The sequence below is a fragment of the Carlito syrichta genome, unplaced genomic scaffold, assembly GCF_000164805.1.
Source record: "Carlito syrichta isolate Samal-C Ts95f unplaced genomic scaffold, Tarsius_syrichta-2.0.1 Scaffold314861, whole genome shotgun sequence".
Classification (NCBI taxonomy): Eukaryota; Metazoa; Chordata; class Mammalia; order Primates; family Tarsiidae; genus Carlito; species Carlito syrichta.
In genome coordinates this window covers 143,552-159,723 of record NW_007258957.1, presented here as the reverse complement: position 1 = coordinate 159,723, position 16,172 = coordinate 143,552, and the positions used below count along the sequence as shown (strand labels likewise).

Here is a 16,172-nt window from a genome sequence, read left to right as displayed (position 1 = left end):
AAATCCACTACATGAACACAAAATCCTGTAACCTGGAAACAAGATTCATGGGAACAAGAGGATTCCAGGGCTATAAAGTTAGTGATGAGTGGGCTTCCTTAAACATGGTATGAAGATAATGTCTGTAGGGTCAGTGGGAGAGTCACAGAAAGAACAGCTGATCATTTTATTTCAAAATCAGGTATCTTCAAAATCAGCCTTGTCTTTTTTTCTTAATGAGTAAAATGTAAATATACGATCATCAGCCTTTCTAAAAGCTACATATATGCTACGAGAAGAATGTCACACTTTTTAATTTTTTCATTTCTTTTAATTAATTCATGAATTAATTTAAAAAGTCAAGTCAAAAAATTTTAGCTAGTCTTTTTTCTTTTCTTCTTCTTCTTTTTTTTTTTTTTTTTACAAAAATATTACAGCAGTATAAGCAAAAGTGGAAAGGAAGAGATGGGGAGAACAAGTAGACACTAAAATGGAATAGGTGAACTTCAGGTCATCATGGCTATTGAAAAAATTGTAAACTTTTAAGTTTCTAAGGTTTATTTCTCTTCAGAAACATTTAAGGAGGCTGCCTTTCTCAAGAATGAAAAATGAAACATCCCTTACGCATCTGAGTCTAAAGAAGACAGAAAGCATTGCTCTTCCTACTGGAAAATCTTTCTCTCCTTGCCTCCCACTGCATTGCCCACTCTCATCCCCCTTGCAGTTTGAAGGGATCAAAGAGAGAGAGAAGCCACGAGCTTCCACCAGCAGCAGAGTGAGTCCTGAGTTCCACACAGTGCTGTCAGTGACATCCACACTCACTGGCAACGAGCAAAATTCATCTTTAATAAAATAGACCAAGCTAAAAAGAAAAAATAACCTCAGAAACCTATAAGCTGCCTTTCACATGGAAGGTTTAAAAAAGTCCCAAAGATTTCTTATATGCCATAAAGCACATTTCTGGACTTGATCTCTATGGGGCAAAAAAGAATAAATAGAAAAAAATGTTAATTATCATTCTGGAATTCTGTTCTTTACCTTGTTTGCACGCTGTTAGTTCTCAGACCATCACCTCTCTACCTCTAAACCCAGAAAGTCAAATGGTCTCCTAATTTGTGTTTGCATAGAATTGATAGTATTGTGTGGAGTTCAACTTTTATCCCTTGTTGGCAGCCAGATTTCTGAAGAGCAATGGTCCCATCTCATATATTCAAAAACAATACTTAAGTGTCTATAGGCCAAAAATTGGGTCCTACTTAGCAGCAAACTTTTCAAATTGTTTGGAAACAGTCTTCTTCCAAGGGGTAGGAATTAGGCAGTTTTGTCTGCAGTTTCAGATTTTTCTCTCTGCATCATGCATCGACGAACTATGCTATCAAAACTTCCAAGATAAAACAATGCAATAGTGCGGAAAAGGCCCATGGTGACCACCTGCAACATAAAGAGAGAACTTTTAGCTCATCCGACAGTACAATACCTTGCAGCTCATCCGACAGTACAAGAAAATCGTTCATTTCATATTTATGTCTCTAATCTCTAGTTTCCAAGACACGTCTTCTACTCTGCTCCAGGATAAGTATAATGAAAACCTCGTAAATGTCAGTAAGCCCTGAGAGTAGAATCTGTGTGCTCTACACCACTGCCCAGCACGGGGTTGCCAGGTAGAAGACAAAATTGTGTCCAGTTAATAAATTCAAATATCTATCATAAAACTATAAGAAAAGGACTGACAGTGGTGGGGAACTGGGGGGGGTAGGGAAGGGAAGGGAGGTGGGACTAACGGTAGTCAATATCTGTCTAGGGACAGGGAGATACCCCTTATCAACAAGGGTGCCTGAACGATGCACATTTGTATATCTAACCCTTAACTGTACCCCACAATTTTATAATAAAAAATATGTTTAAAAAATTAAAATAATAATAATAATAAATAAATAAATTCAAACCATAAGCAGAACAAAATATTCTTAGCAGTCTCAGGGCTATCACAGCTAAAGAAGATCCGCTCCAGCATCCCAAATATCCAAAGTACATTCAAAGCACTTTTGGTTTATGATACATGTTCTAAGCACAAAAGCAAGATGCTGTACTAGGTGGTGAGAAAGACACAGTCCCTGCCCTCAACGAGCTTGTCTTGGACTAGAAAGACAAATCAAGTACTGTTTCGGGGTTAAGACAGCACTTACCCTTATCCATTTTCCACTAAGAAGAATAAATAAAACAACTCCAAAGGGGATTTTGAAAAGACAGGAAGCTACAAAGCAAAACATTTTCAAATGTCCAGTCTCAACAAATTTGCCTTCCAGGCTCCTTTCCTGGGCTCCCTTTTTTTCAGAAAGCTACTAGAAGAGGTAAACAACCACAGTGAGGGGCTCAACAGAGAAAGATGACATCAGGTAACACAAGAGGGGACGTGACACAAAGAAGGCAGAGGCACTCCCAGGTCAGCCGGGAGAGGAAAGCTAGGCTCCTGGAGGGGAGTGCGCCCAGAGGGAGCACAGAAGCTCCACGCCATGCCCATGTACCCTGCTCTATCCCTCTCTTCATCTGTTGTTCATCTGTAACTTTTGTAATATTCTTTCTAATAAACCACAAACATAAGTAAGTGCTTCCCTGAGTTTTGTGAGCTATCCTAGCAAGTTAGTCAAACCTGAGGAAGGGGTTGTGAAAACCACAATTTATTGTCCATCAGACAGAAGTATGGGTGACAACCTATTACTTGTGATTGGCACCTCAAGTCTGGGGCAGGCTATTTCCAGGTAAAGATATCAGAATTTAGTTGAATTAGAGGACACCTAGATAGTGCCAGCTGAAGAATCTGCCACTGCAGAATTGATTGATTTGTTGTTGGTGGGGGGAAATTCCCACACACTTCTTGGTGACCAGAGGTCATAGAAGTCTCTTGTGCTGATTGTTGAGTAAGAATAGACAAAACATTTAGGTTTCCCCCGCCCCACCCCCAATATCCTCAGAGCACTGAACCCAGTCCTGTAGTCCTCTGGAAAAAGCAATGTTTAAGGTGAGACCTGAAGGGAGATTAGAAATTGGCAGAACATTGAGAAAGAAGAGGAAAAGAAAGAAAAGTGGCACAAAAGTTTAAGTGGGGAAGGAGGTCAGAGGGCTTGTGTTATGAAATAGAATTTATCCTTTATCCTGATGGTATTGGAGAATCCTGAGAACTCTCATGCAAAGTAGATTTGCACTTTTGAAAAACTGTTGTGGAAAAATGTGAAGACACACTTAAAAGCCACCAGGAGGCCTGGACAGAGGGTTACAGACCACAGTGACTGGGGGGGTGGCTGGGGCTGGGTCCTGTCCCATGAGGCAGCAGCCACCTGTGCCTGCTGATGACTGCCAGGTAAGAATGCAGACCCTGCACTGCTGGACCTTCCGAATTTCCAAGAAAAGTCTGAAATCTGGACTTCTGATGTAAAATCTAATTTTAAAAACATTTTACTTAAACATACACACTCACACCAGATGGACCCAACAAAACGCCTTATAGGCTCATGAGACCTATTTACAACCTCTGGCTTGCAGAGTGCACAACTCAGGAGAGGGACCTGCTGTGGAGACCCAGGCCCGAGCTCCAGAGCAGCAACAGGACTGCAGAAAATGGGACAAATTTGAGGAACTAAGTGACGAGGGTGGGATCTGATCACCAACATGAGGGGCAGAACGGGAGAGTCAGGGTGACACTGCAGTTTCTGACAGGACACTTGTGTAAACATGAGCACCAGTCCTAGAGAAAGAACGTAGGAGGGGGAGTAGGTGAGTTGGCGGAGGCTGGGGCAGGAGGCAGGACACATGCTGAACTGAGGATATCTCATCACTTCCCAGATAAAATGTTTAAAAGTATACAGAACTGGAGCTCAGGAAACAGTGATGGGCTGGCATTTTATCCTTGATATGATTCCTACAGAAGTGCGAGTCATGAGGAGGGACAAGGTCGCTCATGGAGAATGTGCAGAATCCACACAGTTGAGAGGAAGAATGAAGAGGAGTTGGTTAGGGGGTAAAAAATATGGTTAGATAGAAGGAACATGTTCTAGTATTTGATAGTGCGGTAGGGAAATTATAGTTAGCAAGAATTTATTTTAGATTTTAGAAGAGATGAATTAATGTTCCCAATACAAAGAAAAGATGTATGTTTGATTGAGGTGATGGATATCCCAAGTACCCTGATTTGATCATTGCACCTTGTATACAGTTATCAAAATATCACAGATACCCCAAAAATACATGCAACTATTATAAGTCAATAAAAAATATTTTAAAAAAGAATACACACATTCATTCAACTCAGGTGTTCTAGAGTTCCTAATAAGTGCCAGACACTGGCTGCTAGCGCTACAATGGCAAACAAGAGGACAAGGTCTGTTCACAAAGAGTTTATGACTTAGAGAGAGTCAACCACTGAGAAAGAATATGGTCATGAGTATATTACAGAGAGAAAAGAAAAAGAAGCTTAGGAAAGACCCTGAAGAAAACCAACAGCTGGGTCATCTGCATCAGTTTGAACGTGGTCTACTGCGTCGAATTCAGTACTTGTTAACCAGCCCATGGCTTTGTCTTTCTAGAGCAGACCCTCCATGGTAACTCCCGTTACATTACTACTACTATCCCCTTGTTTGTCAGTCTCTCCCACTCGACTGCAAGCCCCTTAGGTTAGAGAGGTTGCCTTACATCTGACTCTCCAGGAGCAAACATAGTACCTAGCACACCAATGAACCATGAACTTTTGTGTGTCTTGGACGAAACTATAAATTCCATTAGCATAGGAACAATGTTTAATCCTTGACCTCCCTAAACTTAGCTATCTGTGACTTGATTCACCTAGAAAAGGTTACTAGATTAATATCCTGGCACTTTTATGCAAGGCTAACCCTAAACTACTCTAGACAGGTGAATTCCATTGTTCAAAACACTTTGGAACAGTGGTTCTTAGATGAAAATCCAGATAAAACCTCAAAAGCAGAGATAGTGTTTTTATCTGCAAGGCCCAAGACAGAGTACTTGTTACTAGTCTAAATTCCTAAAGTTTTATCTTTAACCTATTTCCTATGTATTTGCTCCTGGTAGGAGAAGAAACAAAGTTGACAGCACAACCAAAATCCTTTACATCCTTAAAGTTACTTAGTCTTCCTTTGTCTTTTTCTCAGTGAATTTTGATAAGAGACAGTTTTTGTCTTGTTTACCCATCTGTCTGTCTGTCTGTCTGATTGCTGGCCTGGGTAGAACTTACCTGCTGGAGCCCTTCAGTAATGGAAGTTACTGGAGCCATCCCACAAGTCAGGGCTGAGAGCATGTACCCATCTGAGCCAATGGAACTGTTAAAATTTCCTTGCTAAAAGAGAAGAAAAAAGAAAGAAGGAATCATGGCAGCATGGAAAGAAATCAGTTCACCATATCAGAAACAATGAAACATGTCTGTTCACTTTAGGTGGGATAAGATGGTAACAAAGAATCTACCAGAGGTCATAAATGGATGCATGGTCTTGGCAGATAGGTAGTACTCAAAATGTGAGTCCATAGACTGCTTGAGGTCCCCGAGGACAAAATGTCATAATAATCTAAGATATTAATTGCCTTTTCCACCAGAGGGGCATTTGCACTAATGGGCAAAACTGTGTAGGCATTAGGACAAATCACAGTGCACTTACTAAGCTAGACTAGTAGTCACTGTCATCTCTGTTGCCACACATACTCCTAGTAATAAATAAATAAAGAAAATACAACTTTAAAAAATTGAAAAGTGTCAGTTTTGTGTACAAATGCCCTTGATAAAACAGAAAAATTCACTATTTTATTAAATCACAGTTCTTGAGGTCATGTCATCTTAATAATTCTGTGTGACAAATGAGAAATACGCGCGAAGTGCTCCTGCTGTGTTGCACACCAAAGGATGATGCCACCTGGAAGAAAAGCCCTCGCAAAACTGTTTAAGTCAGGGCTGAACTTGCCGCTTTTTTCACGGAATGTCATTTTCATATGAAAGAACCACTGACAAGCAACATATGGTTATTCAGACTTGGGTATGTGGCAGACTTACTGAAAATAATAAAATGAGCCTGTCACTTTAGGGCAAACAACTAGCTGAATGTGTGGTCAATGTTAAAATCTGAGCTTTCAAGAAAAAAATAAGATTTATGAAAACTAGTATCTGCTACTGTGAGACTGTCAGCTTCCCAATACATAAAGTCGTTTATGCTAAAATCAACACTGATATTAATGAATGTAATTTTTTGTGATCACTCAGTGAACCCATATTTTCCAAATGACTAATGCATAATGTTACAAAATCATGAATGATTAAAAGATCCATTCAAACTGCAAGACAGATCAATGGAATTTAATGTAACAGGGAACAAAAAGTTCATTAATGTGGCTACCAGTTCCATACTGCAACTAACCTTTAAGAAACTACCCTTTGTCAAGTTTGGTTTTCTATGAAATAAAGAATGTCCATAATTATCTGAAAAGCCCAGTAAAATACTCCTCCCTTCTCCACCTCAGTATCTGAGCTTGACCTGATTTTCTTCATATCCTTCAATCAAAACAATATATTACAACAGACTGTATGCAGAAACAGCTATCAGATTCCAGCTGTCTCCTATTAATACAGACCTTAAAGAGACTGATAAAAATGTGAAACAATGCCATCCTTCTCACTGAATTTCTGTTTTGAAAAATAGTAATTTTTGTAAAAAGTGCCACATTAAAATGCAATGGGTTTATTATTGTTATTGTAAATGAACTAATAAATATTATGCTAGTACAATATTTACAATAATATAGTTTCAATTTCTAATGTGGCAAATATTGATCAAAATAACCCATCCAAAGAAGCAAAAGTTCTCTGAGGTTGCAAACAATTTACAACAGTATAAAGTGGTCAAGAGAAGAAAGTTTGAAAACCACCAAACTAAATGAATTCTGCCAAAATACCAACAACGATTTAGGATTCTCAAAAACACTGAGTGTGTTTGCTTTGACCTGAGGAAACAAGAAAAACAAAGTCCTATCCAAGCCACTTGTGCCATCATCTTCCAATGCCTTTTAATGTACTCAAGGCAAAGTTCTTCTTCACATTTGTATATGTTACCAGAGTTCAGTATTTCTTTTACTCTGCTCAGTTTAGCCTGATCCAACTGCATTTATGTGGCTTCAATGCATCAAGGCTGTCCTGCCGTGCGCTGATACCTCTCATTCCAATTGTCTTAAAGTTTTCAAATTCAGTGTGGGCCTGTGGTTTACAGACATCCCTCAAAAATGTACATTTTTCTGCATTAACAGAAATGTTGTCAAAAAGCATGTGGCACATATGTTGTTCTACAAAATAGCACATGGCTTCTAAAGACAGCGTTTTTAATTTCAAGTGAAGTCAGGCACCAGAAAAGCACATCAGCTGGCAGGCTGGGAGGATGGGAGGATAGGCCCAGTGGGCTGGTCTCATTTTCTTACTAGCTAATTTTGCAGAAAATAATACTGGAAAGCAAAAGGCAAAGAGAAGTCCTTAATCAAGGAGCCTGGCAATAAGTTACCTAAAATCATCTAGAACTGAAAATACTGCGGGAACAAAGAAGGAAGGTAACAAGCTGTATATAGTATATACCGTTTATACATCACAGAGAAGTCTCTCTCTATTTACAGAGACAGGGTCTTGCTCTTTGTTGTAAACAGGGCTCACTGCAGCCTGGAACGCCTAGGCTCAAATGATCTTCCTGCCTCAGCTTTCTGAGAAGCTAGGACTGCAGGCACATGCCACCATGCCCAGCTAATTTTTTTTATTTTTTGTAGACACAGGGGTTTTGCTATGTTGCCCAGGTTGGTCTTGAACTCCTGGCCTCAAGCAATCATCCTGCTTCAGCCTCCCAAAGTGCTGAGATTACAGGTGTGAGCCACCACACCTGGCCTCATCCTTTTTTTTGAGTTGGAGTCTCACTCCGACGCCCAGGCTGGAGTGCTGTGGTACACTCACCACCACTCCAGAGCCGACCTGCTGGGCTCCAGTAATCCTTCTGCCTCAGCCTTCCAAGTAGCTGGAACTATAGGCACACGCTACCACGCTCAGCTCATTTTTATTCATCATAGAAATGAGGTCTCATCAAGTTGCCCAGGTTGGTCTCGAACCTGCGGGCTCAGACAATCCACTTACCTCTGCCTCCCAAAGTGCTGGTATTACAGGCTGAGCCACTGAGCCCGACCTTTTTTTTTTTTAAAGACAGAGTTCCCAGACTTCCTTACTCGTAAAGCTGTTCTTAAGACTAAGGTATAAAATTAGCCTCCAGAAGCCTACTAACTAATACAGAATCAATAAAGTATCTAAAAGAAGAAAAGTATAGTCCAATATTAGATATGATGAATCTAACAGACAAAAAAAATACAATAATTTGCTTTGAAGTAAGTCCTCAGACAAAAATCTTTTTGGAATATACTACTACCAATGCAAATAGTAAATTAAACAAAGATTTTACTTACTATGGCATCTTTAACAATTTGTTTGGCCACCTGTTCTGGTTTGCAAACAGATGTGGTCTCTGAAATAAGTCGAGTCTCCAAAGGCTAAAAGTGGAAAAAATGTACCTATCAATACAATTATGATTACATTGCATTACAACATAAATTATTCTTACATTCCCTTGATTTATAAATCATTCCAATTTTCTACCTTTGATCAGATTCCTATTTTTCGAATAAGGGTCACCTGGATTCTAAATCAGTTTCTACCTGGTTACAGTGTAAAATTCAGCCCAGTAGCTGAAGCAAGACAAGGAGGCCCTTGTGGTTGATTCCTCTAGGACATATGTAGTCTCGGCTCCAATGAGGACCATCAAGCTAGAGTGAGAACACATCACTGGAAACAAGTTCAGAAAGACCCCGCTTTGACTCCCAGTGCTGGCCAGACACCTGAGCAAGAGGCCAGTCCTGTGTCCTGAGCCAGTCTGCTCCCATGCCCAGCAACTCTATTCTGACTAGACTCCCATGCCAACAGAGGACTGACTTATGGGCGGAGAAGAGCTGAGGCACTGGGCAGGGACAACCCCAATCCAGTCTCTGTCCAACAACTACAGCTGTTTCTTAAAGGATCTGCAGAGGAGGCAAAGAGACAAGATGCTGAAAGAGAAGGAGCCACTTAGGAGACAACACTGAGTGGGCCCTAGTTTGGCTGCAGGTCAGTTACTGGCCTCGTGCCTCAGACCCTAAATCTTGGCCTTTTCTTTTTCAAAAACTGGCTAAAGGTCCATCTCAACTCTCAACTAACTCCAAAAGCTTTGCCTGAATTTTTAACTAGCAGTCATCTCCCTCCCGCCCGCCCTCCCTCTCTCTTTCTCTCTCTTTTCTCTCTGTCTCTGAACATTTCTGCTTTTATACATGTTATAGCTACTTCCGTATTTGCATTTTACCTCCTAAATTTCTTGGGGGCAGGATTTTTTTTTTTTAAATCTTTGACTCTTCTTTGTGGTGGCTTCCATATGTGTGCTGAGAAATTATTTTTAAAAGGGTTTCATTTAGAAGTTTCAAACTAAAGGTTTAAACTGCCTGAGGCTGTAAATTTTATTTAGCATATAGACTTGGAAAAAAAATGAAGAAAATTAAAACCAGAATATATTTTCTTAAAATAGAAAAGCAGAACACTTCATAAAGTCAAGTGTTTCTTGATGAACCCAAATTAAGAGAAAGGTTCTTTTGAAACTTTTGAAGGTACCACTCTTCATTCTTCCAAACCACCAAGTTGGCAGAACCATTTTAGATTCGTATTAGCTTTAAAAGCACTAGAACGCCCCCTAAGGGGCCTACAGATTAATATAGAATTTTATTCACCCAAACAAGACTGCCCAAAATTTTACTGACGAAAAAAACCCCAACTTAATCAACATCAGAATCAAATCTTAACTGGGAAATCACCACCCTTTGTCAGTTCTGGCTTCAAACTAAAAGACTGCATAGCAAATGTTGCAAATCTGCTTAGCAGATCTCTGATTATTCTAAGACAGAACATTTGGCTTAGATTTACTTCTTTGAAATAGTAGTAATTCTAAAAGAGGCAGAGCAAGAGAAAAGAATACAGAAGAAAAGCTTCTAAATCATAAACATCTTTTTGCAAATATAGTCTGTGGAGCACAAGTACCAATTTTTACATTGCTGAGATTCACATTTACAAAGTATTACTATAAAAGACAAGACAATATAGTTTAAAGTTTGGAAGTGTGATACCTCCAGCTTTGTTCCTTTGGCTAAGGATTGCTTTGTCTATTTGTGCTCTTTTTTGCTTCCATATGAGTTTCTGTATTGTCTTTTCAAGGCCTGTGAAAAATGATGTTGGCAATTTGATGGGTATTGCATAGATTCTGTAGATTGCCTTGGGTAGGATGGACATCTTGACAATACTGATTATTTCAATCCATGAGAATGGGATGTTTTTCCATTTGCTTGTATCATCCTTGATTTCTTTGAACAGTGTTTAGTAGTTCTCTGGTTAAGTGGATGTCAAGGTGTTTCTCTTTTTTTGTGTGGCTATTGTGAATGGGATTGTGTTTTTTATTTGGTTTTCAGCCTGCTTGATGTTGGTGTATAGAAATGCAACTGCCTTTCGTGTACTGAGACTTTACCAAACTTGTTTATCAGTGCAAGGAGGTTTTTGATAGACTCTCTAGGGTTTTCTAGGTATAGAATCTCTTTTTTTTTTTTTGATTTGGAGTCTCACTCTGTCACCCAGGCTGGAGGGCAGTGGCACGCTCCCGGCCACTGCAGCCTAGACCTGCTGGGCTCCTGCGATCCTTCCACCTCAGTCTTCCAAGTAGCTGGAACTACAGGCGCGCGCTACCATGCCTGGCTAATTTTTGATTTATTGTAGAGATGCGGTCTTGCCAAGTTGCCCAGGTGGGTCTCAAACCCGTGGGCTCAGACAATTCTCTCACTTCGGCCTCCCAAAGTGCTGGAATTACAGGCTGAGCCAGGCCAGGTATAGAATCTTATCATTCACAAAGAGGGATAACTTAACTTCCTCTTTTCCTACTTGGATACTCCTAATTTCTTTCTCCTGCCTGACTGCTCTTATTACAACTTCCAGTACTATGTTGGATAGGAGGGTGAGAGTGGGCATCCTTGTCTTGTTCCAGTTCTTAGGGGGAATGCTTCCAGATTCTATCCATTGAGCATAATGTTGGCTGCAGGTTTGTCATAGATGATTCTTACTGTTTTGAGGAAAGCTCCCTCTATGCCTAGATGTTCAAAGGTTTTTATCAAGAAGAGATGCTGGATTTTATCAAATGCTTTTTCTGCATCTAATGAGATAATCATATCGTTCTTGGTTTTCACCTATTAATGTGCTTTTTTGGTCTTCAATCTTGTGAATGTTGAACCAGTCCTGCATTCTGGAAATGAAGCCTCCCTGGTCATGGTGGATGATCTTTGAAATGTGTTGTTGGATACAATTTGCTAGAATCCAGCCGAGAATTTTTGCATCTATGATAATCAGGGAAATTGGCCAATAATACTTTCTTCTTGTTGGGTCTTTTCCAGTTTTGAGTATCAGGATAGTATCAGCTTCATAAAATGAGCTAGAGAAAATTTCTTCCTTATTGATTGCCGGAGATGCTTTCAATAAGAAAACATCTTATTGAAAGCTCTTCCTTGTCTGACTTGTAGAATTCAGCTGAGAAGCCATCTGGTCCAGGGCTTTTTTTGGTGGAGAGGTTTCTTAAAACAGAGTCAATTTCCTGGATTGTTATTTGTCTGTTCAGGATTTCAATTTCTTCTTGTTCCAACCTAGGGATGTTATGTGATGCCAGACAATCCTCCATTTCCTCTAGATTTTTTAGTTTATTTGCATACAGATGTTATTGTAATCTCTAGTAATCTTTTGAGCACCCTCAGAGTCAGTTGTGACATCACTCTTTTGTTTGTTTCTGATTGTGTTTATTTGGACTTTCTTTCTCTTTTCTTTAGTCAATCTGGCCAGGGGGGTCTGTCAATCTTATTTATCCTTTCAAAGAACCAGTTTTTTGTCTTGTTGATCCTTTTTTGTTGTTGTTGTTGATGTTTTGGTTTTTTGGGGTTTTTTTGAGTTGGAGTCTCACTCTGTCACCCAGACTGGAGTGCAGTGGCCGCTCCCAGCCACCGCAGCCTCAACCTGCTGGGCTCCAATGATCCTTCCACCTCAGCCTTCCAAGTAGCTGGAACTACAAGCACGTGCTACCATGCCCAGCTCATTTTTTATTTATTGTAGAGATGAGGTCTCGCCAAGTTGCCCAGGCGGGTCTCGAACCCGGGGTCTGGCAATTCACTCACTTCAGCCTCCCAAAGGCGTGGGATTACAGGCTGAGCCACCGAGTCGGCTGTAGATCCTTTTAATGATATTTTTGTCTTCTATATCCTGCAATTGTGACTTTATCTTAGTAAACTTGTTTTTCTACTGCAATTAGGATTTAATTGTTCTTGCCTTTCCAGTACGCTTGGGTGTGACATTAGGCTATTTACTTGTGATCTCTCTATTTTCTTGATATGAGCATGCAATGCTATGAAATTCCCTCATAACACTGCTTCTATGGCATCCCATAGGTTTTGATATGATATGTCTTTGTTTTCATTTGTTTCCAGGAATCTTTTTATTTCTGTCTTGATTTCTGTGTTGACCCAAAAGTCATTCAGCAGCATGTTGTTTAGTTTCCATGTCTTTGTGTGTTTTGGAACAGGACAGAGAATCCAGAAATAAAAACATGGTCCTTCAACCAACTCTTCTTTGACAAAGCCATCAGAAACAAATACTGGGGAAAGGAAACCATATTTAGCAAATGGTGCTGGGAAAACTGGCTAGCCACTACAGAAGAATGAAATTGGACCCTACCTATCACCATATACAAAAATTAACTCAGAATGGATAAAGGACTTAAATGCAAAACCTGAAACTATAAGAATCTTAGAAGAAAACCTAGGGAATACCCTTCTGGACATCAGAGTGTCAAATGAAGTCATGACCAAGTCTTCAAAAGCAAGTGCTACAAAAGCTATCAATCTGAAAGGCTCTTTTGGACAGCAAAAGAGTAAAGACATCAAAAGAGCAAAAAGTAAAAAGATATCTTTTGGGCATCAACAGAGTAAAGACACACCCCATGGAATGAGGAAAAAATATTTGCATATGACAAGGGTCTAACATCCAGGATATACGAGGAACTCAAACAAATTAAAGGAAAAAAGCAACCCCACTAAAAAGTGGGCAAAGGACATGAGCAGACACTTCTAAAAGGATGACATAAAAGCAGCCAACAAACACATGAAAAAATGTTCAGTCTCATTAATCAAAACTTAACAGTGAGAAGTGCACATCAAAACTACAATGAGATACCAACTAACACTGGTAAGGATGGTCGTCATTAGTAAGTCAAAAAATCACAGGTGTTGGCATGGCTACAAAGAAAAGGGACGGCTTCTATACTGTTGGAGGGAATGTAAGCTAGTTCAGCCTCTATGGAAAGCAGTGTGACAATTTCTCAAAGAACAGAAAACTGAGCTTCCATGTAATCCAGCCATCCCTCTCCTGGGAATATACCCAGAGGAACATAAATCACTCTACCAAAAAGACCCCTGCACACACATGTTTATTGCTGCACTATTCACAATAGCAAAAACATGAAACCAACCCAGATGCCCACTGAAAGTGAACTGGATAAAGAAGATGTGGCACAACGACACAATGAAATATTATGTTGCTACAAAGAAGTACAAAATTGTAGCCTTCACAGCAACTTGGATGTAGCTGGAGACCATCATACTAAGTGAACTATCACAGAAACAAAGAACTGAATTCCACATGTTCTCACTCAGAAGTGGGCCCTGAACACCAGTCACACTAGCACAAGGGTGGGATCAGCAGATGCTGGGCACTGCTAGGGGAGAAAGCAGAACACGTGGCAACACAATGGGTACCTAGTCCACTATCACAGGGAAAGAGGGCCAGCTAGAAGCCCAAACTTCACCTGCATGCAACCTACTCAAGTAGAAAACCCTCACTTGTACCCCACAACTCTAAAATAAATAAATAAATGAGAAGACAACAAAAATCTAAAACTAAAATCAACCACAGTTCAAGGTGGTAAGTTCTGTCTGATTCCTTTCTTCCTACTGACTCATTTGCTCACAGAGCAACTACTATGTGTCAAGGCAAAGAGGTGTTCCGCTGAAAAAAGCATGAAGCCTACATTTTGCTCAGGATGACTGGCAATAGTTTTAGAGAATGGATCTGTCCACTGTGGTAAGTGCTACGGAGACTCAAATCATCAGACTCCCAAATCATCTCACCTACAATGGCAGAAGATTAGCAATTTGATACTCAGAGACTCTTAATTCCAGAACACCAGCTGCCACTAAGTGTAGTTATAAGGTGTCTTGCAGGAAACAGAAAAATTAAGCCAAAGCTGGCACTGAATGGTGAGCTCTCCAGCCCTCCTGCCCTTTTCGGCTCTCACAATGCAGGCAGCAGGTCTTATTATCCTGAAGGCAGGAAATTACATGATTCCTCACTAGGGAAACTGATTAAACCATGAGAAAAGTGAGCAGATTCTGACATGTAGGAGTCTTCTAAATAAAGTGGTTGCATCCCCTCCTGATCATCCTATGATAAAGCGAACAGCTGAGAAGTCAGAGCTTTACAATTGGTGTTTTAGTGCCTCATTCTTATGTATGAACAATCAAGGATCCACACACATTCAAGCAGGCCTAAAACAACACCAGAGAAAAAGAAACTCAAAGGAAATAGATAATATAAGATATAGAGACATTATATTAAAAAAAAAATAACGAAAACAAGGCAATACCAAAAGCCCAGAGTGAATTTTCTTAGAAATAAGAGAAAATATGGAATCCATAAAAAGACACAAAATTTTTAAAAAATATTCAGAGAAAAGAGGTCTGAAACAATTTTACATGTCTGCAGAAATAAAAATTTAAACAGAAAAGTTGAAGGATAAACTTAATAAAACTAGAAAGTGGAACAAAAAGACAAAGAAAGAAAAGAAAAAGAAACTAGAGGATTAGTCCAGAAAGTTCAACATCTGAGTAACAGAAGTTCCAGAAAGAATGAACACTTGAAATACTTTGGATAGAAAGAAATGATTAAAGAAGTGATACAATAAAATGTCTCAGGACAAAAGTTTATCAGTCAGTAAAGTAAGAGAAGAGATCATTTGAGTGTCTAGCATATGAAATGTGAAGATTCCACACCAAAAGACATTAAATAAATATAGAAAGAAATAAAAAGCTTTTAAAAATAAACAGAAAAATGGGTCCCATACAAAAAGTTGGGAATCCAAATGGCATTGAAATGAAACCAGAAATCAATAAATGCCCCCCAAATCTGAGGAAACATTATTTTCAGACTAGAATTCTGTACCCAACAAAACAATCCATCAAGAATATATGGAAAATAAAGGCATTTTCAGACATGCGATTTCTAAAAAAAATGCCACCTTGGATGTGACCCTTCTCAGGAAGTTATTAGAGGAGAGCTCCACCAAAATGAGCAGATAAACCCAAAAAAATGCCAGACATGGAATCTGCCACGAGAAAAGGGAGAGGGAACCCTCAGAATGACAGTGAAGACAAGTCTTGAGGCCACTGCTGGGCAGCAGATCTGGAACAGACAAGAAAGAAGGAGGACCCCAGGACAAACATCTCTGAGGGAAAACAAGCAAAACTAAGAGAATGCCCAGTGTGCTCCATTGAATCAAAAGAAGATACTCAGTTCTGTCTGAATCTGGGATTGAATTAGTTATAGACACAAAGCTAAGAAAATGAAAAATCAAGAAAGGAAATGTCATTATTGAGTGACTCAGGTACGAATAATATTGATAAAATCCTATTAATGTTAACACCGAACCTGATTCAACCAAAGAGGTAGGGGACTTTTTGGTTCAATTCCCCAAAGAGACAGTTAGAGAATAGATATGAGTCTTAAACTTTATCTTCCACGGTGGAGAGTCAATAAATAATCTCTAAATCTTAAAAATAAAACAAAGGTGTAAACATGTTAGTTAAAAATAAGTGGCTGCATCTGGGGAGCAGGAATAAGTAACAGGACAGAGTAGTGATTTTCTTTCTAAAACTGTGACATATTCCTCTGATAAAAATGTGATAGAAACTTACATTAAGCTTTAAGAAAAGGGAATAAAGGAAGAGAGGAAGGAAAGATTTCC

The 16,172-nt window shown here is 39.5% G+C and overlaps 1 protein-coding gene across 1 annotated transcript in view; it reads right to left on the bottom strand.

Moving 5' to 3' along the window:
• Positions 1-996: 996 nt before the first annotated feature.
• KDSR (3-ketodihydrosphingosine reductase) overlaps positions 997-16,172 on the bottom strand; it is a 41,316-nt gene continuing 26,140 nt past the window's right edge. The window contains exons 8-10 of the mRNA XM_021705966.1: positions 8,461-8,544; positions 5,225-5,326; positions 997-1,410 (exon numbers count right to left, since the gene is read on the bottom strand). Coding sequence (XP_021561641.1) covers positions 1,291-1,410; positions 5,225-5,326; positions 8,461-8,544 — 306 coding nt within the window. The 3' untranslated portion in view covers positions 997-1,290. The remainder of the gene's footprint in view (positions 1,411-5,224; positions 5,327-8,460; positions 8,545-16,172) is intronic.